Source organism: Rhinolophus hipposideros (assembly GCF_964194185.1).
Source record: "Rhinolophus hipposideros genome assembly, chromosome: 20".
Taxonomy (NCBI): Eukaryota; Metazoa; Chordata; class Mammalia; order Chiroptera; family Rhinolophidae; genus Rhinolophus; species Rhinolophus hipposideros.
Genome location: NC_138066.1, coordinates 34,617,373 through 34,643,808, shown reverse-complemented (window position 1 = coordinate 34,643,808; position 26,436 = coordinate 34,617,373). Strand labels below are relative to the sequence as shown.

Genomic DNA, 26,436 nt, shown 5'->3' with positions numbered 1-26,436 from the left:
AAAAAGGAAATGGGAATTAAGTGTACTGGACTGGGGTGGAACGTCGTGTTACAAGGGGCCGATATCTTTTTTATGGCATAATTATTCCATCTAGTATCTCAAGAAAGCGTATTATCTTTAATAAAATATCTCTAATACCAATATTCTTCGAAAACTTAGTCTTTCAGTAAACATAGCCGGGGATTTTAATTTGCGAACTGCTTAAATGCCAAAATGAACTGCCGGTTTCATAAGAGGAACCGATCACAAACAACGGGGAAGTACCATACCTACCGCAATAAACCTGAGATAACCTAAAGCCTAGAGAAAGCTATGTTGGGAGAATCTCGCGAGAAGTACCGCATTAACCATTTTTCGCGATAGTTTGGTGCCCAGCCCTTTTCCTCTCTCGCAGGATCACGGTTAATCTCGCGATCTTTGGGAAGTTCCGTTGAGGAAGATGGCGGCGGCCGCGAGCACCCTTCTCTTCTTGCCGCCAGGGACTTCAGACTGAGCCTTCCCGGGAAGAGTGGGGACTGCTGGTGCCCCGCGTCCCGGGAGCCCGAACCAACTTGATTCCGCCGGTAGTGGTGGGGAAGGGCTTATCCTCTTGTGTAGGACTCAGGCCTTCCCCGTCAGGATGAAGGCTCAGGGGGAAACCGAGGGTGAGTGACTGAAGGGGAAAGCAGGGGGCGGGACACAGCTGGGGGAGCCAGTCTGTGAGAGGAGCTGGGGGTCCTCTCATGCCTTCGCCGGGGCCACTCTCCCGAGGGCGCCGAGTCCCGAAGGCGGGATTTGTGCGAGTTTCAGATTCTGACTGTGCCTTCCCTGGTGATCCAAAGCTACGACTTTGGGGCGATAGGGGCTCCCAACTTCTGTGACGGTTTCCTGCTTAGGTAGGGGCAATCATTTGGGCCTCAGGGCATTTTTATCCTAAAGTTATGGGAGACCAGGCGAGTGAATCTAAAACCTGCTTACACCTCCGTTCCAGAAGAGACGTCTGAATAAATGACATAATAGTAAGAGCTATTTGTTCAAGTACTGGAGGATGTTTTGGCATGAATGAAATGATTAGGTCCTTATGATATTAAAAGCCAACAGTTCCCTAGAATGTCAGTGTTCAGATCTTGTGCTATTGTATATTTTTTTTAAAAAAGGCGTTGAACTTCATCCTTTCAATGGCTGGACTAAGAACTGCTGAAAAACAACTTTTCTGTGGAATCTTACTTAATTTTCTAAAGTTCTACACTCCAGTTTAAATGCTTCTTTAGCATTTTTGACGTAGTTGTAGTAATACAGTTCACTGTATTTTTTATTTGTTTTCTCCACTTTACTCTGAGCTTCGTATTATAGAAAAGGGACTTTGCCTTACTCATCATTGTATACTCTCTGGCACATAAGTACTTGCTCATATACGATTTCAGCATTCGTATAAAGGTATGTATCAGGCTTCTCAAGAAAAGAAAGGGGAATGTGTTTTGAAGGAGAGAAAGAAGGTTTACTCTTTGGGTGCAGAGGAATGACAGTGTAAAATGGAAACTCAATGAGGCAGGAATCTTGTCTAGTTTGCTCACTGCTGTATCCCCGGCACATAAAATAGTGCTTGAATGAATGAGTCTTGCAAGTGGGAATAGCCAGAAATGTGTCCAGAACTGTCAACTGGCTGAAACAGCTCAAAAACCAGTTTTCTGGATGAGGAAATTGGAGGAAGGAGTTTGAATTTTGATTTAGAAGGTGTCACTGCCTCAACTCTGATTGCTGATATTCTATTGGTCTTTCAATGACACCTTTTCTGTAACATCCCTGTAACCAATTAACTTTTTCTCCTTTGAATTTCAATTAATAATGTGTTTGTTTTTAAGAGTATATCCCATTTTGCTTTGTTTGATGGTTATTTCCATATTAACTTATCCAGGCATAAATCACACATGTCATTTCAGGCATATATTGTGTTTTTGCATTGCCAGTGGTCTCTACCGTGTTTCCCTGAAAATAAGACCTAACCGGAAAATAATCCCTAGCATGATTTTTCAGGATGACATCCCCTGAACATAAGCCCTAATGCGTCTTTTGGAGCAAAAATCAATACAAGACCCAGTCTCATTTTCAGGGAAACACGGTATCACAGGTCTTTGCTCGTTCTAAGCAGTAGAAGAATTAGAGGAGTGTTTAAAGGCATAGGAGTTTTCGTTAACACAGTTTAGGAGCCAGTTTTTCCTACTTTTCTCTTACCTCTGCTGGAAACTCATCCTTTAGACATTTACATCTTCCCTGTCCAATAGATTTAGTTTGAATTCAAATAGGAGAAATCTGAATGACAAAGCATGTTTTCTTGATAATACTTAGAAATTGATCTCCTAAAATTGTGTAAAAAATTAAGAAAGTCTGTATTTTCACATTGAAAATCAATCAACCATAGTAAGGCCATGTTCAAATATATACTCTATATATATCACGCAAGGGATTTCATGCATATCATGAAATGATTTTTGTCACTAAATTGTCTTGATCCTGAAACATGATTAGAGATGGGTTTTTTCTTGTTTGTTTGTGTTTTTTTTTGTTCCCATTCAAAGTTTGAATAGAAAGCAGTCCCATTCTATGGTATTTATTAGATTAGACTCATAATTTGTGTGTCTTCTTGTCATTAAAAATATATTCTTTGTATGTTTCCAAGTAAATGATACTTTACCCGAGTTCTTACCAGGATCATGTATGGGGATTTCATTTGCAAGAAAAACTGGAAGTTCTTGAAAGAGTTTCTAACGATGTCTTCTGATTTATATTGTAGAATCGGAAAAGCTGAGTAAGATGAGTTCTCTCTTGGAACGGCTCCATGCAAAATTTAACCAAAATAGACCTTGGAGTGAAACCTTTAAGCTTGTGCGTCAAGTCATGGTGAGTGAGGATTGTGGTGTGTGCTTAGATAATTATTTAATAAGCTCAGCTTCCTGTGTAGACTTTTCCAAACTAGTTGTTATAGTCTGTCTTCAATTTTGTTTATCATAAGTTGATAGTCACCCTTACTCAGGTGTTTTAAGAGTCTACTTAAGGAGATATATTTATAAAATTGTGTTAATCATGAGTTATAGTGCACTGGTGTACTGTAGGCAAAGGTGCTAAGAAATACACCAATAAGAGACACACATGATAGACTGGTATAGAGACATTTATTGTTCACTTCTTGTCAAGCTCCTTGATACTAATGTAATAGTATTTACCTTTCATCTATGCTGGGAGTAGAGTTTGCAGTTCATTCTGAATTAGTTTCGCTCTTGTCAGCCTTTTTCCACAGTACTACTCCCTCCTGAGTCATTCAACAGTATGGTGAACTCTTAGTTAAGTGGAAGACGGGGTTGAGCATGGCTGGATGTTAAATGTTCATCCATATGATTCCAGTGGTGGTCAAGTGATATAGGAAAACTTGACTTCCACTTCCCTGGGCAATGGTTATATGGGTGTGTTTACTTTGTGATAATCATGAATCTCTAAATTTATTTTATTTTATTTTTTATTTTTTTGAAAGACTTTATTGGGGAAGGGGAACAGGACTTTATTGGAGTACAGCGTGTACTTCCAGGACTTTTTTTCCAAGTCAAGTTGTCCTTTCAATCTTAGTTGTGGAGGGCGCAGCTCAGCTCCGGGTCCAGTTGCCGTTGCTAGTTGCAGGGGGCGCAGCCCACCATCCCTTGCGGGAGTCGAACCGGCAACTTTGTGGTTGAGAGGATGCGCTCCAACCAACTGAGCCATCTGGGAGGCAGCTCAGCTTAAGGTGCCGTGTTCAATCTTAGTTGCAGGGGGCCGAGCCCACCATCCCTTGCGGGATTCGGAGGAGTTGAACTGGCAACCTTGTGGTTGAGAGCCCACTGGCCCATGTGGGAATCGAACCGGCAGCCTTCGGAGTTAGGAGCACAGAGCTCCAACTGCCTGAGCCACCGGGCCGGCCCCCAGGAATCTCTTCATTTAAGATTAATATGCTTTTCTGTATATATGTTATACTTCAATGGAAGTACCCCCTCCTCCTCACCAAATCTTACTTTGGGTTCAGAGTAAGTTCAGTTTAGTAGGTTTATTAGTGTTAAATGATCATATCAGTATAGCACTAGCAAAATAACTGAATTTGCTGTCAGAATACCTGTATTTTAGGCTTGACGCCAGTGCTTGCTACCTAGGTTACCTTGAACAAATTATTTAATATCTCTGAGTTTCAGTCTTCTTATCTGGAAAGTAAAGGCACACAATACCAGTTTGCTTTTCCACATACATTAAGTCCTTACTTAACGTTGATAGGTACTTAGAAACTGCAACTTTAAGCAAAACGGTGTATAATGAAATCAATATTATCATAAGCTAATTGATATACACAAGAGTTAAATTCCTATGGTATATTTCTGGTCACAAAAACATCACCAAACTTCTAAATAAAGACCCAAAACACTTCTAATATTAAACATTGAAATAAATATGAGCATACATACGTTTAAGAAATATTAATAAAAGCAAGTAAGATAATTATGTTCCATCCTTCCTATTCCCAGTTCAGGGTCTTGGGTGGCCAGAGCCTATCCTGGAAGCTCAGGGCAAAATGTGGGAACCCACCCTGGACAGAATCCCATTCCGTCGCAGGGTGTACTCACACACACACTCATACTCATATTTACTCATACTGGGACAATTTAGACATGGCAATTAACCTAACATGCATATCTTTGGGACATGGGAGAAACTGGAGTGCCCAGAGAAAACCTACACAGACATGAGGAGAATATACAAACTCCACACAGACAATGGATCTGGCCAGGAATCGATTTTTGTTTTCTCATCAACATGTTTTCTCATCAACATGTTTTCTCATGAAACAAAGTTATTCGAGGACCTACTGTAATTCTGTTGTAAGGATCAAATCAGATAATGGATATCAAAGTGTCATGTTGCTAAAAGATTTCTGTAACTGTAAATTCTACAAATATATACTCGTATGTATCTTCTGGCTTAGGATTGTGTACATAAAAGGAATTACAATCTTAAATAGAAGAATGGCAATTTTTCCAGTCTGGGAATTTAGAGGTTGTCATTTTTATAACACAAGGCAGCCATATTCTAGTTTGAAATATGTTCTATAAATGATATTGTCAGAGAGAAATCATGAGGTGAAGGAATTTCAGGTGGCTACTTAGACCCTTTCTTGAGGTACCAGTGTCTGTCTTTGGTCACCATAACATCCATTGTCTCTCACTTTTGGAGATTCAAAAACCTAATTTTATTGGTATATGAAGATTTTGAAGAGTTTTCAACAACTGATATACTAACAAAATCTCAGTAGATTAACATGTAAATCAGAATGCCAATGTATTGATTTACAACACAGGGTTTATCTTTCCAATTACCAAAATACTGGTATCCATTGTCCAGAGCACCCCCTTGTCTATTCAAGGTAGAAAGAAAGCCAGATTATTGATTAATCAGATGTTTGTTTTGTGAGGGTGGAATTAGAGCAAAGAGAGATGGATTTAGGACATGGGACAGCCTGAAAAACTATCCTGTGTCATAAAACTGTTCTGGGGACTAGAATGTTGTGCAGAGAAAAAAGTTCTTCCCTGGATAGGGTTAGAAAAACTATGCCAAAGTTTTTACTCTTTGGGAGTCTCTTTTCTGGGCTACGTATTCTGTTTCTTAGAGTCAATCTAATCTGACTGCAGTCTGGTTGTATTTCTTAGATTCCATGCAAATCACGTGGTTAGATTTGGGAATTGCCAAATCTTGTGAGCCACCCCATTTAACTGAGTAAATCTTAGGATGTAGTTACTTCCACAGGAGACTGATCTCACTTATTACATGTTGATTCTTCCTTAGTTTTCCCTGAAGGTGATATTATTTTAGATCTGTGAATAACTTTTTCTGTCTTCATGTAAATGGATATAGATGTATTCATGTACGATATGAACTTTTCCTCCTTTAGCTGGATGGACAGGGTAACAGTTAAGAGTCTATAGACTATCTTGAGTACATGGAGAATGTACAAGTAGAGTGTATAGACTATAGCATGCAGTCTGTAGACTATTCTGAAATAATGTTGGATAATGTACATGTTTATTTGAAACACTGTTAGCTTGGTTAATTTTCCCCTCAAATGTTTTCCCACTTAATACAGGAGAAGAGGGTTGTGATGAGTTCTGGAGGCCACCAACATTTGGTCAGCTGTTTGGAAACATTGCAGAAAGCTCTCAAAGGTTTGTAAACATCTTTGAAATATGCTGATTTATTAAAACACCCAGTTTAAGATGGACTATTTTATGCTTACACTAGAAATATAAATTGAGATAAGTCAACTTCTTATGCCAGCTGTTGCTCTTGCTTTCATTATGGAATTGAGCTCTGACTGAACTTTTGAAACATTTAGTTTTGATCCTATTTTAGAGACAGGTAGAGATGCAAAAGATAATTGATGAAAGGTAGCTATAAGATAGGAGGGGAAAGTTCTTTTTTTTCCCCCTTTATGTTTTCTTCTAATTAATTCTCAATAAGAAGATGGACATTTTAATGCTGAAGGGTTTTTACTATGTTTATGGATAATGTTTTCAGGAAAGCAAGCATAAAATTTAAATCACGAGCTTCATTATTCATGCTTATAATTGCCTCTTCTATTTTTTGGGGAAAATGAAAGTAAAAACAGATTTTACTCTGATTCCACCACAAATGAACCTGATTCAGCTGAATATATGTAAACATATATATATATATATATATGTATGTATGTATATATATACATGTATATATATGTGTATGTATATGTATGTACATATATAGATTTGTGGTAAAATATATGTAACATAAAATTAACCATTTTAACAATTTTTAAATGTACAGTTCAGTGGTATTAAGTACCTTCACGTTGTGCTATCATCATCACTATCCATCTCCAGAATTCTTTCATCTTCCCAGAGTGAAACTGTACCCATTATACAATAACTTCTTTTCCCCTCTCCCCAACTCCTGGCAACAACCATTCTACTTTCTGTCTCTAAGAATTTGACTACTCTAGGTGTCTCATATAAATGGAATCATAGTATTTGACCTTTTGTGACTGGCTTATTTCACTTAGCATAATGTCTTCAAGGCTCATCCATTTTGTAGCATGTATCAGAATTTCCTTTTTAAGAAAGTGGAATAATATTTTATTGTATGTACATACCACATTTTGTTTATTCATCCATTGATGGGCAGTTGGGTTGTTTCCATCTTTTGGCTATTGCCAGTAATGACACTATGAACACTTGAGTGTTTGTTTTTATGTCGGTTTTGATGTTAATCACTCTTATTCAAGCATTAGTAGATAACTGTCTTAAGTGAAAGATAACTATCCCAAATGAGTAATGAAAAAGGGGGAGGAGAAAGGTCCAATAATTCTTTCAAATAGATCTTTTTTTTGACTTTTATTATGCCTAGGCCACAGCTACATCTTACCAATGAACTTTGCCAAAATTATAGGCATTCAAACTATTGAATGTATTTCTAGCTTTGAGAGGATGGATATACTCCTCAGTATGTTTCTATCTTTAAAGAATACAATTTATTTAGAGCATCCTTTGTGATTTCCTTTTTTCACTCTTTCATAGTAACATCTTTACCAGCAATGACTGACCGTTTGGAGTCTATAGCCAGACAGAATGGGTAAGTAGTCTATTTGTAGGCAGAAATGTTTAACTTAGTGTTGACTTTGGGTGGCTTTATTTATGTGTCTTCTATTAATTTTTGTTTTGATTTGTTCCTGCTAGACTGGGCTCTCACCTCAGTGCCAGTGGCACTGAATGTTACATCACGTCAGATATGTTCTATGTGGAAGTGCAGTTAGATCCTGCAGGACAGCTTTGTGATGTAAAAGTGGCTCACCATGGGGAGAATCCTGTGGTATGTGTTGTCCATATTTCACTGGAATCTGTGGGGTTTACTTAAGGACATTACTTTTAACATGAATGTTGGGGTTTGAAATCTCTCGGGTTTAGGTTTTTCATGAGCCACTGTAGAGGTGATGTGATGGGCTACAACATCAGTAGCTATAGAATGGAATTTAGAATAACATGGGTCCATCTCCAACATCATCCAAAGGCTTTGATAAGTGGAAACACCAGAGGAACCCTTTCCATTCAATAAATGTGAGCCGCAATTGAACAATAGGTGCTGGGGAATACAGAGATAAATAACTTCAAAGTTTCTTCCCTCAAAGAACTTAAAACTACGTTAGAAGGCCAGATAATCTTGTAGATAGCTGCTGTCTCTCAAAAATCCTATAAAAGAGATGAACGTAAAATGTGTGTAACCGGACAGTTGGATATGGATTCCAAGGATGGCATTAAGGAGAGATCCTTATATTTTAAACAAACTACTGAAAGTTGATTCCTTTATACATGATTTCATATATTTTGATTTTTAATTTCCTGCCCCATCCCATGGTTTACCAAGTAGGAAGAAAATACTTTTTGATATCTGAATATAAGGACCTTCTATAGTTTCAGTGTTTTTATTATAAAGCACATGCTGTCAATAAAAGAGAAATTCTTGATGTCTTCTAAGGTCTTAAAGTAGTTTAAAGTTTTAACATAATTTCTTTAATTTCAGAGCTGTCCAGAACTTGTACAGCAGCTAAGGTAAGCATATGATATTTATATTCCTGATATTGTCTGACAGTGCTGTTCTTTAAAGCTAGGTTTTGAGGACAGTCAGAAGTTACTCTCCTGAGGAACAAATTTATTTTCTTGGGTCAAGATTTTTCACAGTCTGTACTTGTTCACTTTCAGAATTGACTTAGCTTGATTTCTTACCCTACTCAGTCTAGCTCAGGGTTTCTTAATCTTGGCAGTATTGACAATTTGGATTGGAAAATTCTTTGCTCCAGGGGGCTGCCCTGAGCATTTTAGGATGTTTAACAGCAGCTCTGGTCTCTCCCCATTAGTTGCTAGTAGTATCTCCTGACTTGTGACAATCAAAACTATCTCCAGATATCTCAAATGTCCCCTGCAGGGCAGAATCACTCCTGGTTGGAAAATACTGATGTACCTTTTGGAATTATGTGTGCAACAAAAATAAATAGAACCTAATTATTGAATCAGAAAAAGCTTCAGAAAATTGTCTATACCATGAAAAAGGACTTTTTTCACTTTAGTTTTGAGAAAACTAGTTTTATATTTAAGGTATATGTGTGATAAACTCACATCATAGTAAAGCACAAAGTTTGAAGGATCTCTTTTGGCAGTCGATAGCTTTTTCTATTGGCTTATCTTTTTTCTTTGAATGAGTAGAAATTTCCATGCTTAAATTTAAAACCAGAATTAACTTTCTGGGAATTTGAGAAAGTTATTACATCAATTTTATGTTTTAAATATAGTGACGTTCTCAGATACCACATGGAGATGTCTTAGAAAGGGTGGTAATATTGAGGAACTAAGTTTTACACTTAGCTTTCTCAATGATCAGTTTAATGTGCTTATAGCCAAATGCACCAAATTTGAACGAGCTTTAAAAAAATTGCAAAGCAACATAACCTTTTCATGAGTTCATTGAATCAGTAAGTCTAGCAAAGGTGTATTATCACATTTGTCCAAAAGGATGAACATTGGCTTAGTCCATCAAACCAGTATTTCTGGTTCTAATCTGGAGTAGAGACTGTACCAATTTATGAGCTAGTGGTGTTCTAAAGATAATTTGTGAGCCTGTTTGGAAGTAGGAACCTCAAAAGGAATGTTAGCCTTTATAATTGATATTTTTAGTTACTTTATATAGGTAGTAATTTTAAGGTAAGGAGTATGTTTTGCTGCTGCTCTTCTTTCTTTTTACTATCTTCATGGCACTTCCAGCAGTAAATGTTCAATAAATGCCTGATCAAGTATCTGACATTGTCAGGGCAATTTAGCTTTCAAGAGACTTTTTTTTTTTTTTTTTTTTTTACATTTGGGGAGAGAGAGAGAGAGAGAGAGAGAGAGAGAGAGAGAGAGAGAGAGAGAGAGAATTGTTGAGTTTTGTTGGATTCCTAAGCCTGGCCATAAAAAGCCCATTTGACTGAGAATACAAGCCTGAATATGGGGTTCTACGAATCCAGCGGTCATGGTAGTATTAGTTCCTTTTTCCTGGGGTAGATTTAGTCATAGGAACATATAGGAATATATGGTTTGCCTCCACAGGACCCATCCCTTTTTCTAGGTCTCCCATTTCTCCCAGTGTTCATTTTCCCTCTCCGCTCTTATGTTGCCATATACTACACACAAGTGTTCCATCTTCTCAATTTATTTGCTTCCATTTCTTTTCCAATCAAGTTTTTCTTCCCCTCAACAGATATCTAGTCATCTTGGTTGCATATAAAGAGAAAAAGGAAATGATTAATTTAAACCAAGTCTCATTACTTAGGAGTGAATCACTATATAAATTATCAGATCTTTTTGACTTTTACACTGCTTTTTAGCACCTTCTCTAGAAAAACAGGCAGAGAAAGGAAAACACTTCTTTTTTTTTTTGCTACTTTTGACTGAGTCTAGAAAACTTGAACTGGGGGAAAAAGAGTAAAGCAAATTATTAAAATTAGTTTTTTACAGCCATTATTTTTGGTACTTTGCTGTTAAGATTGAGTAGTAATTATATGTTTTATTCTCTTTCTCCCCTCTTCTCTGAACTTCTTATAGGGAAAAAAATTTTGATGAATTTTCTAAGCACCTTAAGGGTCTCGTTAATCTTTATAACCTTCCAGGGGATAAGTAAGTATTTTTATTTTTTGCTTTTGTTGGAAAAATCAGTATAAATCTGTAAACCATTTTGTGCTCAGAAATTTTCCACGTCTTCTGCCCTATCTCATTTGTGATTCTACTCATATTGACAATTTTTAGCTCAGCTTCCAACTGTCTTTTAAAGGTACTTTAAACAAACAACATCTGCATTAATGGATTATAATGAAAAGATTATAAGAAACTATAATCTTTGAGATATCTTCAACATATTGATTTCTCGGCTGAAGTCAGTTGTGGAACTGGCTTGTCATTTTTACTCTCATGCTACTTGGGATTCTGTTAACATGCTGGCTCTTTTAAATAGAGATAAAAATTAGCTTTGATAAATCACTGGATTTTTTTTAACATTTTAAAGGTGGGTTTTTTTTTTAATGAATATTTTAGTTGCCTCCAATATAGACTTGCCCTCTTGTCTTTCTATATCAATGTGTGTGTGTGTGTGTGTGTGTGTGTGTGTGTGTGTGTGCATTTTAACTATTTAACTCTTGTTCTCTTCATCTCCTCTAGCAAACTGAAGACTAAAATGTACTTGGCTCTCCAATCCTTAGAACAGGATCTATCTAAAATGGCAGTTATGTATTGGTAAGACTGACTACAGTGTCAATTCTATATGACCCTTCTAGGTACCTTGTTCTCAAAGTTTTTCATATAGGGGGTTACCAGAGTCCTATTTTTATATATCTATGTTATAGATATGTATTGTTATCTATATTTTACCTATATCATACATCTTGTCCATCTCCTTTCACTTCCCAAATGATGATTGCATTCCATTTTTTTCCTCCTCTTATAACACTCTCCCTCCCCTCTTACCCTCTGTTGTTTGTATCTGAGTTTTTGTATACATTCCATTTTCTGAATGTCAGTATTCATAAGTTGTTGGTTGGTATTCCATAGGTTTTATCTGAAGACTCGCCTCCCATCTAATAAATAATAGTCTAGTTGTAATTTTTGTTCAGCATATTATATATACTACTGTATACTCAGAAATAATTTCTTCACTTTGAAGGTGAAATATAATTGTTATATGCCCAATTACAGGACAGAATCATTAGGATAGTTATTATAAGTCTTTTGAGAGTTGCACTAATACTTTCAGGGCTTAAATACAAGCAAACATATATCATGTGTCTTACAGGAAAGCAACCAATGCTGGTCCCTTGGATAAGATTCTTCATGGAAGTGTTGGCTATCTCACTCCAAGAAGTGGGGGTATGTGATCCTATTTTGCTTAGTTAGAAAAATATCTCATTTCAGTTGAGGGATCAATACTTAAAATTTCACCTTGGTTTATGAGCAGAGGGAAAAATTTACCAGTCATTTCTGTATTTTTAATGATTTCTACGGTGTTAACACCAGTCCTTCCTAAGTTTTATTTTAGGAATCAATACTTATGCTTCTGTCATATTCATAAGCTGCTTTGGAGCAAGAGTCTTCATATCTGTAAAACTGCTCTTGTATATAGATTTACAGGAATGGGAATGTTTTTCTTTATTTGTAATTTACCTGATAAAGATGTAGTGATAAATTTTATTTTTCATAGGTCATTTAATGAACTTGAAGTACTATGCCTCTCCTTCTGACCTGCTGGACGATAAGACTACATCTCCCATCATTTTGCATGAGAATAATGGTAAGACTAATTGTAAAGCAACTGAAGGTTTAGTTCAGTGTTTAAAAAATATTTTAAAAAATTTGAATGCCTGGGCCTGCCTATACTTTCTGATTTGCTACTCTCTAATAAGTTTGCCATCCCTACCAAAGTTTGTACCTGATAGTGTATCATGTGCAAACACACACACACATACAAACATGTATATGTACACACATGTACATAATATAAAAGCTTAATAAGTGCTTTTGAATAAGTAAATAAGTGAATGAAAAGATGTAAACCATCTGACTTGAAATAATCCCCTTTAGTCATTACTTTAAAGGTGAAGAAATTAGCTAACTTACTATAGAATTACAATAGTGGATGTTATTTTCTATTTGTACTTTGATACCCTAAAATAAAATGAGAAATGGCCTAATACCTCATTTGGTCCCCTTGTAACTTCAGTCTTGGACTATCCTATAATCATAATTCTATTTAAATGTATTCCGAAGTTGGAGAAAATAAGCAAATATCAATAATAAGCCTGTAACATTTTTTTCCCTTGGACTGTTGTTTCCTGTATTTTATCTACTGACAGAGAGAAATATTGGTTGGTTAGAAAGATAACTTTTAGCAATTCTAAGTTACCTAGGTATTACAATATCTGACAAACAAAATAGGGCTAACAAATTATTCAGAAGTTAGCCTTTTTTTTTTTTTTTTAAATGTTAAGATCCTTATAATTTGTGTTACTTTGGAGAATACCCTTTTTCTTTCCTATTCTCAGTTCCTCGATCTTTGGGCATGAATGCATCAGTGACAATTGAAGGAACAGCTATTATGTATAAACTCCCAATTGCACCATTAATTATGGGGTCACATCCGGTTGACAACAAGTGGTAAGTTAAATATAATTCTAGGGTAATGAAGTCCATTTTTTCAACTTCAAGCCCAGTATGAAACAAGTATTACTTTCATTTGGCTTTCCCTCACTTGACTTTCTAGAGATTGGCTTTTTGTTTTATCTATTTAATTTTTTTCAATGTCTATTTTAATGTTCCTCTCTGAAGTCTGCTCAGAGAACACATTCTCTATCCTGAGAGAAAAAGAAGAGAACTGTGACAGTTCCTCTGGTTTAATGATTGCTCCATTTTTTTCTTATGAGACTTACATTGATTTGGAATTATGTTGGAGTAATAACTAGAGAAGGATAGAAGTTGCCTCAGGATAGAAGTTTGAGTAAACACTTTAGGGTTAACAAAAAGGATGTTTCAGAATTGGAGGAAGGAGTACAAAGAGTGAGTTTTGATAAGCCTTGTCAGTTATGTGTTTATATGATACAGACATGTCTAGGAATGGGTGTTTAGATTTTTCATTTTCATATCAGGTGAAAATGTAACCTTCCCCCTTTTGTTTGAAGGACTCCCTCCTTCTCCTCAATCACCAGTGCCAACAGTGTTGATCTTCCTGCCTGTTTCTTCTTGAAATTTCCCCAGCCAATCCCAGTATCTAGAGCATTTGTTCAGAAACTTCAGAACTGCACAGGTGAGTTTTAAGTATTAAGCTAATACTTGTTATAAATGTGAATAGCAAAATTCAAATTCAGAATATCTTAGATATCCTTAGGTCTTGCAGGTCTCAAAAAGATACTGATGGATTTTCTTCCTGTAGTTTCCAGAGGAGGAGGAGGAGGAGGAGTGGGGTAGGCTGGTACTTTCATTTAAATAATTTTAGTTGGAGAACTTGGGAATCTTAAAACAGAAAGACCGCTCTGCATTACCCCTAGGTGGTATTCGCACTTGAAAAATTTAAAAAAAAAAGATACTGATGGGTATAGGTGTCATATTGCTTTGTACTAAGTACTTCTTGAATAAATGGACAAATGAAATAGAAGTCATGAAGGGAAAACTGAGCTATCAACGTTCTAATCTTACTATGATCATTATATTGATCCTTGTTTTTCCAGGAATTCCATTGTTTGAAACTCAACCAACTTATGTACCCCTCTATGAACTGATCACTCAGTTTGAGCTGTCAAAGGACCCTGACCCCATACCTTTGAATCACAACATGCGATTTTATGCTGTAAGTAAGACCTTATGGACTGTTGTAGGTTATGTTTGGACCCAAGATCAGAATCTTTGCTTATGGGATTACTAAAATCAAATAACATTGTTTTGAACTGTGGGATCATATCCTAATTTACTCAGGCCAGAAATTTCAGAAATCTCTGAAACATACTGAAGAAAGAGAGCATGAGCTTCTGAATCAGGAAACAACATACACTGCATTGTTGAAATTTCAGATGAAAGTCTCTTGATGGTACTCTGAACTTTTATAAGCTTATTAAGTAGGTGTTAAGCATTTTTTTTTTTTTAACAGGACTTTATTGGGGAATAGTGTGTACTTCCAGGCCGTTTTTTTCCAAGTCAAGTTGTTGTCCTTTCAATCTTGTTGAAAGGACTATGGAAAGGACTCCACAACTAACAATCTTGTTGTTATTTGTGGAGGCGTGCGATTCAGCTTCAAGTTGTCCTTTCAGTCTTAGTTGTGGAGGGCGCAGCTCAGCTCCAGGTCCAGTTGCCATTTCTAGTTGCAGGGGGCACAGCCCACCATCCCTTGCGGGAGTCGAACTGGCAACCTTGTGGTTGAGAGGACGCACTCCAACCAACTGAGCTATCTGGGAGCTCAGCAGCAGCTCAGCTCAAGGTGCCGTGTTCAATCTTAGTTGCAAGGGGGCGGAGCCCATCATCCCTTGCGGGAGATGAACAGGCAACCTTGTGGTTGAGAGCCCTTGTGCTCCAACCAACTGAGCCATCCGGGAGGCAGCTCAGCTCAAGGTGCCGTGATGAATCTTAGTTGCAGGGGCGCTGCCCACCATCCCTTGCAGGACTCGAGGAGTTGAACTGGCATCCTTGTGGTTGAGAGCCCACTGGCCCATGTGGGAATCGAACCGGCAGCCTTCGGAGTAAGGAGCATGGAGCTCTAACCGTCTGAGCCACCGGGCCGCCCCGTGTTAAGCATTTTTACTGTTTAATTTTTGCAAGTGCCATGTGCTTATAATCTGGAAAGATCTTTGAAGTACATACAGGGAAGAAAGTGCTGGATGAATATATTAAGGAAGGTTCCAAAATCTCATCTTCACTTAAATTTGAATGTTTGATGATAGTCTAAAGTAGTAGTTCCCAAATTGTGGCTGCATTATAATTATATAGGATGTTTTACTGAAAATACAGATTTTGCACTTACTGTTCAGGAACCTCTTTTACACAGGTTTCTGGGGTAATTTTAATGTTAACTAGGTTAGGAAACCACTAGCAGAACATTTGCCAAAAATATGGTCTTTTCAACCAAGTGAATAATTGGCATTTATAACTTAGGGGACTGGAGAATTCACAGTGGAGTTTTATTATTCACCAAGAAATTGCTGCTGAGTTTTGAGGAGTAGGTTTTTTTTTCAGGATAGTTTGTGGTTGGAGTACAATGGTAAATAGCATTCGTTTCCTTGTTTCTTTGTGCCCAGGCTCTTCCAGGTCAGCAGCACTGTTATTTCCTCAACAAGGATGCCCCTCTCCCAGATGGAAGGAGTCTGCAAGGAACCCTTGTGAGCAAAGTCACCTTTCAGCACCCTGGCCGCGTTCCTCTCATCCTAAATCTCATCAGACACCAAGTGGCCTATAACACCCTAATTGGAAGCTGTGTCAAAAGAACTATTCTGAAAGAAGGTACCTGCCTTTCCTTTTGATGTACTTACTGCTAAATGGAAACAGCGGTTCTCTAATTTGGTGGCCCTTCATATCACCTTTGGAGCTTTTAATAACACAGATATTTGGTTTCCACACCCAAATGAACTGAATTAGCACTTCAGTGGGAGGAGTTGGGAATCTAATTTAAGCTCCACAAATGATATGATGGAACCAATCTATAAATTGGCATTTGGAAACCACTATTATTCTGGTTTTGCAATAGACTTACTCTTTTTCTGTATGCAGTGATAATTGGTACCTAAGGGCCTGAACCTTGCAGCACAATATAAAGTAGAAGTTGGGATACTGTAGGAAGAGAGGACTTCTTGATATCTAAATTTTAAGTTGTTAGGACAGTGTTTCTCAGCTTTTAGTCCGGATTATATTTCCTCTTCCCATTCTTTGTAAAACGTAATCATATCGTTTAAAAGGAGTTGAGATTTGTGCCCTTTTTTCTCCCAGGATTCTAGAATGCTAATGTTTTTCAAATACATTGAAAATGTTTGCTATTAGAAGCCTAATGTGAATTTTGGCTGCTCTAGTTAACCATAGTTAGTTGTAAAGCACTTCAAGTGTAAAGTGATAGAGATATATTAATGCAAATGGTAGATAAGAAGAAACAGGGAAGGTGAGTCAGGAAGTATCTTTTATGGGGCTAAGAATTGCTCTGGAAAGAGAAATTGTAAGAGAGAGTAATGACACAGAGCATATGCAAGTGTACTTATGGCCCTTCTATTTCGTGTATTTGAATCCTGGGATAATTCTCCAAATAGCTTCAGGGCATCTAAAATTGAGTTTTTGTAAGGCGGTTATGAAGTCAGTCCTATAGAGATGCTTTTTGCCAAGAAAATTTGTGATCCTTGTCTCTGGGCTGCCAGAATATTTGACTTAGGAACCTATGATGACAGATCTATGTGTATTTGGCATAAAAGTATCATTTTACATTATAGCCCCTACATCCCTGCTTACCAGATCATGGGCTGCACAGCTAACAGCTGCAAACACTGATAGAAAGCAGGGTTTATGGCAGTGGTTCTGGATGTCTGCTTATCACGCAGAATGAGAAATTCCTCTTGGCCACATTTATATTCCGAACTAATTTTCAAGGCAGGGTGTTTATATCAGTCAAAAAGCCTTTAACAATTTACGGATTAAATGCCTTCATTTTAGAAAATTGAAGTTTAGTTACTTCTTTGTTTTAGAGTATTTATAACAAACTGGCAAATTCCTTTTATGACCTGTGGATGACATACGTAGTAGGTTTTGTGCGTAAAACACATGTGGGATTTAGTTTCCAAAGGAGAGAAAGAATTTCTTTCTTTATACTTAGGGATTATTATTTACTTGTCTCAAGTCTTATATTTGGTTGATTATTTTATGATGTTTTCTTGGCCTTTCAGATTCTCCTGGGCTCCTCCAATTTGAAGTGTGTCCCCTCTCAGAGTCCCGTTTCAGTGTATCTTTTCAGCACCCTGTGAATGACTCCCTGGTGTGTGGTGAGTTGTATAGGTGACTAGCACCTCTCTCAGGGCAGCAGTGTGGTACCTTTATCTCTTTTTGAAAAGTCAGAAGCTGAATCTATCTCAACTACGTCCTATATATTTTGTCTTTCAGTGGTAATGGATGTGCAGGACTCAACACACGTGAGCTGTAAACTCTACAAGGGGATGTCAGATGCACTCATCTGCACAGATGACTTCATTGCCAAAGTTGTTCAAAGGTAGCACTGGCCCTTTTCCATCCGAGTCCTAGTAAGAAGTGTATAAGGAATGTTGTTTTCAGTATTAGAGTGAATTGGAAATTTAGGAGGAAAGGATTCAGTTACTGCTTTAAATTCACCCTTCTGCTTTTGGATTCAAAAGCAATACGAGCTTTGGTGTTTTCAAATATCGTTATGTGAGTAATAGGAAGTAAGGTAGGTAACTTCAGGCCCGGCATTAGGATTCTTTTTAGAAGGGCGAGAGCTGAAATGAGATGTAGATCTTTTTTTCATTTGTCCCCTACTGTTACTTTTTAACATATGTAACATGTCAGTGGCAGTATAGGGGAAGATATGTAAGGCAGTCAGCTTCCCAGGTACATTAATATGTAATTTTGAGATTTTTCTTGACCAGGTACTAGTGGCCTGTTTTGTAAATAAATTTTTTTGGAACACAGCCATGTCTGTTCATTTACATACTGTCTATGGCAGCTTTTGAGGTAAGATTGCAGAGTAGTTGGACAGAAATCACATGATTTTCAAAAATCTAAACTGTTACTAACTGGCCGTTTAGGATTAATGAGATGTTCTAGAACAAAATGTTTTCAAACATATGTTTATAAATATAAATTTACCTGTAAGATTAAAAGTTTTGCTGTAAAATAAACAAGATTTTATACCAGCCACTTTTCCCAGTATAGTTTTGGGGTCATCTAAACCATTAAGGTTTAGAACTTGATGAATCAAGAGATTTTTGTAGTGGTTCATTAATTAAGAGAAATCCTATATCCCATTAATCACATGTGAAGCTCCAAAAGGAGTGCATTGTCTTAGAGTTTTCTTTTAGTTCATTGTAATATCTAATTATTTGGATTCTTGTTTATAGTTTTTGGTGGTGCTTCAAAAGAGGTTGATGATTGCTTACCGGTCTAGATTCTTTTTAGAATGAATTTACCCAATGCTCTGGCATTTCGTAGAACTGTTTCTGCCTTTGGGTTATTTGCCTTACCTGAAAACTGCTTAATGTAAACCTCTGATGGCATATCTAAATCTCAGGCAAAATTAAAGCCTGTTTTCCCTAATGAAAGTTGGTTTTATTCAGTAGCTAGTGCAATGTTAACTTTGTTTTTCCATCTCATTTTACAGATGTATGTCCATCCCTGTGACGATGAGGGCTATTCGGAGGAAGGCTGAAACCATTCAGGCCGACACCCCAGCACTGTCCCTCATTGCAGAGACAGTTGAAGACATGGTGAAAAAGAACCTGCCCCCGGCTAGCAGCCCAGGGTATGGCATGACCACAGGCAACAACCCAATGAGTGGTACCACTACACCAACCAACACCTTTCCGGGGGGTCCCATTACCACCTTGTTTAATATGAGCATGAGCATCAAAGATCGGCATGAGTCGGTGGGCCATGGGGAGGACTTCAGCAAGGTGTCTCAGAACCCAATTCTTACCAGTTTGTTGCAAATCACAGGGAACGGGGGGTCTACCATTGGCTCGAGTCCGACCCCTCCTCATCACACGCCGCCACCTGTCTCTTCGATGGCCGGCAACACCAAGAATCACCCGATGCTCATGAACCTTCTTAAAGATAATCCTGCCCAGGATTTCTCAGCCCTTTATGGATGCAGCCCTTTAGAAAGGCAGAACTCCTCTTCCGGCTCACCCCGGATGGAAATGTGCTCGGGAAGCAACAAGACAAAGAAGAAGAAGTCATCTAGATTACTACCTGACAAACCCAAGCACCAGACTGAAGATGACTTTCAGAGGGAGCTCTTTTCAATGGATGTTGACTCACAGAACCCTATCTTTGATGTCAACATGACAGCTGACACGCTGGATACGCCACACATCACTCCAGCTCCAAGCCAGTGTAGCACTCCCCCAACAACTTACCCACAACCAGTACCTCACCCCCAACCCAGTATTCAAAGGATGGTCCGACTATCCAGTTCAGACAGCATTGGCCCAGATGTAACTGATATCCTTTCAGACATTGCAGAAGAAGCCTCTAAGCTTCCCAGCACTAATGACGATTGCCCACCCATTGGCACCCCTGTTCGAGATTCTTCAAGCTCTGGACATTCTCAGAGTGCCCTCTTTGACCCTGATGTCTTTCAAACCAATAATAATGAAAATCCATACACTGATCCCGCTGACCTTATTGCAGATGCTGCTGGAAGCCCCAGTAGTGAGTCTCCTACCAATCATTTTTTTCCTGATGGAGTAGATTTCAATCCTGATTTGTTGAATAGCCAGAGCCAAAGTGGTTTTGGAGAAGAATATTTTGATGAAAGCAGCCAAAGTGGAGATAATGATGATTTCAAAGGATTTGCATCTCAGGCACTAAATACTTTGGGGGTGCCAATGCTTGGAGGTGATAATGGGGAGACTAAGTTTAAAGGCAATAGCCAAGCTGACACGGTTGATTTCAGTATTATCGCAGTGGCTGGTAAGGCTTTGGGTTCTGTAGATCTTATGGAGCATCACAGTGGTAGCCAGAGTCCTTTATTGACCACTGGGGACTTAGGGAAAGACAAGACTCAGAAGAGAGTAAAGGAAGGCAATGGCACCAGTAATAGCAGTCTGTCCGGGCCAGGGTTAGATAGCAAACCAGGGAAGCGCAGTCGGACCGCGTCTAATGATGGCAAGAGCAAAGATAAGCCTCCAAAGCGGAAGAAGGCAGACACTGAGGGAAAGTCTCCATCTCACAGTTCTTCTAACCGACCTTTCACCCCACCTACCAGTACAGGTGGATCCAAATCTCCAGGCAGTTCAGGAAGATCTCAGACTCCCCCAGGTGTTGCCACACCACCCATTCCCAAAATCACTATTCAGATTCCTAAGGGAACTGTGATGGTGGGCAAGCCCTCTTCTCACAGTCAGTACACCAGCAGTGGTTCTGTGTCTTCCTCAGGCAGTAAAAGCCACCATAGCCATTCTTCTTCTTCTTCCTTGTCTTCTGCTTCCAACTCAGGCAAGATGAAAAGCAGTAAATCAGAAGGTTCATCAAGTTCCAAGTTAAGTAGCAGTATATATTCTAACCAGGGGTCTTCTGGATCTAGCCAGTCCAAAAATTCATCCCAGTCTGGGGGGAAGCCAGGCTCCTCTCCCATTACCAAGCATGGACTGAGCAGTGGCTCCAGCAGCACCAAGATGAAACCTCAAGGGAAGCCATCATCACTTATGAATCCTTCTTTAAGTAAACCAAACATATCCCCTTCTCATTCAAGGCCACCTGGAGGCTCTGATAAGCTTGCGTCTCCCATGAAGCCTGTTCCTGGGACTCCCCCATCCTCTAAAGCCAAGTCCCCTATCAGTTCAGGTTCTGGAGGTTCTCATATGTCTGGAACTAGTTCAAGTACTGGCATGAAGTCGTCTTCAGGGTTAGGATCCTCAGGCTCATTGTCTCAGAAAACTCCCCCATCATCTAATTCTTGTACAGCATCTTCCTCATCCTTTTCCTCAAGTGGCTCTTCCATGTCATCCTCTCAGAACCAGCATGGGAGTTCCAAAGGGAAATCTCCCAGCAGAAATAAGAAGCCGTCCTTAACAGCTGTCATAGATAAATTGAAGCATGGGGTTGTCACCAGTGGCCCTGGGGGTGAAGACCCAATGGACGGCCAGATGGGGATGAGCACAAATTCTTCTAGCCATTCTATGTCCTCCAAACATAATATGTCAGGAGGAGAGTTCCAGGGCAAGCGTGAGAAAAGTGATAAAGACAAATCAAAGGTTTCCACCTCGGGGGGCTCAGTGGATTCGTCTAAGAAGACTTCAGAGTCAAAAAATGTGGGAAGTACGGGTGTGGCAAAAATTATCATCAGCAAGCATGATGGGGGATCCCCCAGCATTAAAGCCAAAGTGACTTTGCAGAAACCCGGGGAAAGTAGTGGAGAAGGGCTTAGGCCTCAGATGGCCTCTTCCAAAAACTATGGCTCCCCACTCATCAGTGGTTCCACTCCAAAGCATGAGCGTGGCTCTCCCAGCCATAGCAAGTCACCAGCATATACCCCCCAGAATCTGGACAGTGAAAGTGAGTCAGGCTCCTCCATAGCAGAGAAATCTTATCAGAACAGTCCCAGCTCAGATGATGGCATCCGACCACTTCCAGAATACAGCACAGAGAAGCATAAGAAGCACAAAAAGGAAAAGAAGAAAGTAAAAGACAAAGATCGGGACCGGGACAAAGACCGAGACAAGAAAAAATCTCATAGCATCAAGCCAGAGAGTTGGTCTAAATCACCCATCTCTTCAGACCAGTCCTTGTCTATGACAAGTAACACAATTTTATCTACAGACAGGCCCTCGAGGCTCAGCCCTGACTTTATGATTGGGGAGGAAGATGATGATCTTATGGATGTAGCCCTGATTGGCAATTAGGACCCTTACTTTTTAAGACAAAAAACATGGCCGGAGAAAAACTAATCAGTTTATAGGCAGACCACAACGGGTGAGATGGAAAGGTCTGATTTTATGTTTAAGAATGTTAAATGGCATGTCTTTGATACTGAGCTGGGTCAATTTAGAAAGGCACAGCCAGACCCTACAAAAGAAACCATAGGGTTTGATTCTAGTTACCAAGAATCGCTTGTTCCTTTGCCAGGAAATAAAAAAGGTTAAAATATTTGCTTATGAAAGGGAGGGGGTGGGAGGGGCATAGGGAGAGGGAAGGGTGGGTAACAGTTTTGTGGGAAATATTCATATATATTTTTTTCTCCCTTTTTCCATTTTTAGGCCATGTTTTAAACTCATTTTAGTGCATGTATTTGAAGGGCTGGGCAGAAAGTGAAAAAGCAATACATTCCTTGATGCATTTGCATGAAGGTTGTTCACCTTTGGGTAGTTGTCCATTTTGAGGCAGGGGCAAATGAAGGACTTTGGTCATTTTGGACACTTAAGTAATATTCGGTGTCTGTTTCTGAGGAGTGTTTGGGGGAGGGAAGATAATTTTAGCTATTTATTTGTAATATTTTAACCCTTTTATCTGGTTTTATGCAGTATTTCTTTCTAATTCTATGAGGTTCAGGGTTCAAAATGATGGGAGGTAGAAGAGCAAGGCTTATTTGGTTGTAGGGAGCTTGTAGCTTGAGCTGGTACTGTAGCATCAAGCCCAAGCAGATTAGTCAGAGCCCACCTTTAGAGTCAAGGTGAAAAACCCAAATGGTATTTCTGTTTTAGGAGGTTTTTCACAGGGTTCAGACATCATAGGAATATTAAGAGTTACCTCCCTGTGAAGGTATTGATTTGTAGTCTCTTTTTCCTCTAAAAAAAAAAAAAAAAAGTGAAAAAAAAAAAAAGCTGGGCTGGCTTTTTGGGATGGAAACATGTTTTCAGATGCAGTAAGGTTTAATGTAGGACAGCCTCCCTGACCCAGTGGCATGAAAACCATTACAGAATTAATAGTTCTCCTATCTCCACAATGTGCCAAAAGTCCACACCCCAGCATTTTGTTTATAGGATAACTGATGCCATTCCTTACAGCTGGGCTCCTTTCTCTTCACAAGGAGGAATCCAGTCTTTAATCACTCATGCTCCCTTAGATAAAACAATAAAAAAAATTTGCAGCCATAGTTCACTTAAAACAATTTCAAGCTCACTTGAAATAATGGGGGCCTGGAATGCTAGGTGGGCATGAAGATAAACCCTTGCTACTATGTAGCAACACAATTGGACCTTTTTGGAGTAATAGGTCTGAGTCTGGATTCTGGGGGACATCAATAAGAAGCCCTTCTGATAAATATAAAAATCCAGGAGACCATTTGAGTGCAACACAAGTTCTCAGTATTTGGAGGGTCCTCTCAAAATTCTGCGGCCTTACTTTGAATTTGACACCTGCACTGTGCCATTCCTGATTCCATTCAGGATCTGTATCAGTAGGACGGGGCACGGTCCCGAGCACAACTCTTCTGGATTAAAACAAAAAGAAAAGCCAGGTGATTCATTTGTGTATGTGTGTAATACATGGAGTGACTTCATCAGATACTGAAGAAGAAGATTTCTATATTCAGCTCTTTCTGCAGGTTGAAGTTAGCATAGAGTTGGAAAATCAGCTTTGGCTTTCTTTCCTGTCTCTGATTTCCTCCAGTGTTCTCCCTTTTCTGGTCATCAGCTCTCAACAACTCTGCCACTTTTGTGTCCTAAGGTAATAAGAAGTAGGAAACGAAACATTGCAAAGTGGAGCAAGAAAAGTTATCGGTTACCGTATCAGAGTCAAATGTCTTGGGTGACACTAAGGAGGACATGGGCAAGGTGATACCAGAATGCTTTATCTTGTGATGCTGATACAGTAGCAGCCTCTCAGACATACAACCAGGTTGGATTTCTCACAAGTTTCTCACCTAGTTTTCAATCCTATCCCATTGGTTTCTGCAGAAATAAAACAAAGTTACATGGTTTTTAAGTTTGTCCTGGGTGGGGAAAATTTTATGGGGAATGTACTGCATAGTATCAGGGGCTCAGCTCCCCCAAGCAGAGCCAACAAATACCAAAATGAGTAAACTGGGAAGCTTTTTCTCTCTTTCTGTCTTCATCCCAGATCAAAGGATCCCGAGTTAGGATCTGGATGAAGGATAAGCCCCTGAATTGTCGATGGGCACACCCCACACACTGACCCAGCATCTGAACTTGCTTAACAGGGAGCCGGGGCTAAACTGCTTCACCCTGCCTGAGAACCAGGGAGCACTGCATTTCTCCACAGGGTGGAGGAGAAGAGGCAGAATAAACCAAGCCTGGGACACCTCCCTCCTGTCTAGGTGTACTCATTCTCCTGTTTCAAAAGACGGCAAGGACATGAAGTCAACTTCTACTGTCTTCTGCTGCTAGTGTCTTATGTAGTCTTTGTTTGACCTGATTCTTCTGTCTCTTGGCTTCATGTTAGGGGTTCTTGGTCAAAACCTGCTCTGATGTACATGAAGATTTCAGGTTCAAAATCAATGTATTTTAAAACTTTTTTTGGGGGGGAATGAAGTCGGAAATCATTGCCAAAACCAGGCTTGAAGTTGGTGACTCTTGGAAAGATTTTCCTTAAGGCCTAGATCTAAAAATTTAGTGCAGCAATATGATGAATTCTCAGAAAACAAAAACCACCTTTCCAGAAGCCAGTGAGTCATACAGTATCCAGTCAAGTTACTTAAAGTAGATGCCAGTATAGGAAACATTATTTACAATCCCTGGGCAATCTTTTTTTTTTTCCCCCTTTGTCAATCCTCCTACCCCCTTATTTCCAAGCTTGAGTTCTTTGAGGGGTAGGAAGTACTTAACATCTCAGATGCTAGGTTGGGAAACATACTCAGCTGTAAAAGCTGAGCTTTAAATTTTGAGTTTTAAAAATGTACATCAGGAGCAGCTGGGGAGGGTCTTTTCTAAAATCTTTCAAATTTGATTTTCTGTGCGTATGGCCGTTCTGTAAATACTTTGGGGTTTTTCATTTTTTTGAAAGTAGACAAAAATCTGGGATTTTTCCCCGAAACATTACAAAAGAACCTGTTTATTTACATGCAAATAAATTTCTTTGATAAAAAGTAATATGCCTGTGTGTAATAAATTTTTAGCCTTTGAACAATTTTCATTTATTAAGCTTTTAAAAAGTCTGGTCAATCAAAAAAAAAAGTCTTCCTTGAGTATTACTTGAAATAGGTTAACTGGAGAAGATAACTGAAATAGGGAAACAGACCTGTGAATATTTTCATTTATCTGCTTGAGCTAGTTTTACTGTCTTTTGTAAGCCAAGTACAAATTGATCAGTACTTGCTGAGAGAAAACCGCTCTTAGATGAGAGGTAAGTAAAAGGCTGTTTTTATATGGCTGAAGTGAAGCCATGTATAACAGTAAATGTATTTGGGAGAGGAAGAGAATCGCTAGACCTGGGTTTGTGGGCCTGAGAATGAGTTTCTGAAGCTTAGTTAGGTTCCTTGCTTAAGAAGTCCTTTCTAGGATAACGAAAAAGTTAAAAAAACAACAACAACAAAATGCTTGAAGAGTTGGGTAATAAGCCAATAAGCCTTCCAGTTAAATTCAAAACAAGCCAGTCACTAAAACTGCGAATTAAGAGGTATAAAGACAAACTAATAAATGTTTTGGAATACAATTAGTAGTGTCTTGGCAGGACTGCTGAATTTATAGTTTCTAATTTATCTTTGGAACATGATTCTATAGTTTGTCGCCGTTTTACGGGTACACTTGCTCCTTAATTCATGGAAATTCGATCATAAACTTTGAGGCCTTGAGGGCTGGAGTTGCTCAAGTATAATAATATGATGACGCAAGCTAGCTTCTGTAAGAGCCAAGGAGTCAGATGATTGTCGTCGTTTCCTCTAGGCAAGCGCCCCCGCCTACTCGTCCAGACACGCTTATTTCTCCCGCCAAAGTGGCGTCAAGATCAGGTTCTCACCAACCAGAACTCTGATTGGAGGAAGGGCAGGCGCTAGCGCCCATTGGGCGCCAGCGGCGGTCGGGCGGCGGAGGGCGGGGGAAGCCAAAGGCCCTTCAACTTCGCCCGCCCCCACTTCCACCAAAGCACGCCCCTCCCCCAGCTAAAGGAACAGTCGCCCAGCTCTAACACTGCACCCCCTGACCCCAAGGGGCGAGGTACGGCCTCGCTGAATATTCCGGGAGCAGAGGACAGCACAGTTACC

General features: G+C 39.1%; 1 protein-coding gene across 3 annotated transcripts; it reads left to right on the top strand.

Moving 5' to 3' along the window:
* Positions 1-419: 419 nt before the first annotated feature.
* MED1 (mediator complex subunit 1) lies at positions 420-25,325 on the top strand. 3 transcript variants are annotated; one of them, XM_081027474.1, is made up of 18 exons: positions 420-644; positions 2,771-2,877; positions 6,131-6,209; positions 7,596-7,650; positions 7,755-7,887; positions 8,596-8,624; positions 10,650-10,721; positions 11,259-11,333; positions 11,890-11,963; positions 12,295-12,384; positions 13,136-13,247; positions 13,769-13,893; positions 14,315-14,433; positions 15,872-16,073; positions 17,495-17,590; positions 17,709-17,814; positions 18,940-19,080; positions 19,275-22,415. In XM_081027474.1, exons 1-18 carry the CDS (start codon positions 620-622, stop codon positions 19,387-19,389), a joined length of 1,755 nt encoding a protein of 584 aa, XP_080883600.1. In that variant the 5' UTR covers positions 420-619; the 3' UTR covers positions 19,390-22,415. The 3 variants fall into 3 exon arrangements, with proteins under 3 accessions (XP_080883600.1, XP_080883599.1, XP_080883601.1); XM_081027475.1 differs by lacking the exon at positions 19,275-22,415 and adding an exon at positions 24,339-25,325 and having other exon boundaries at positions 436-644; XM_081027473.1 differs by having other exon boundaries at positions 18,940-23,061.
* Positions 25,326-26,436: the final 1,111 nt, after the last annotated feature.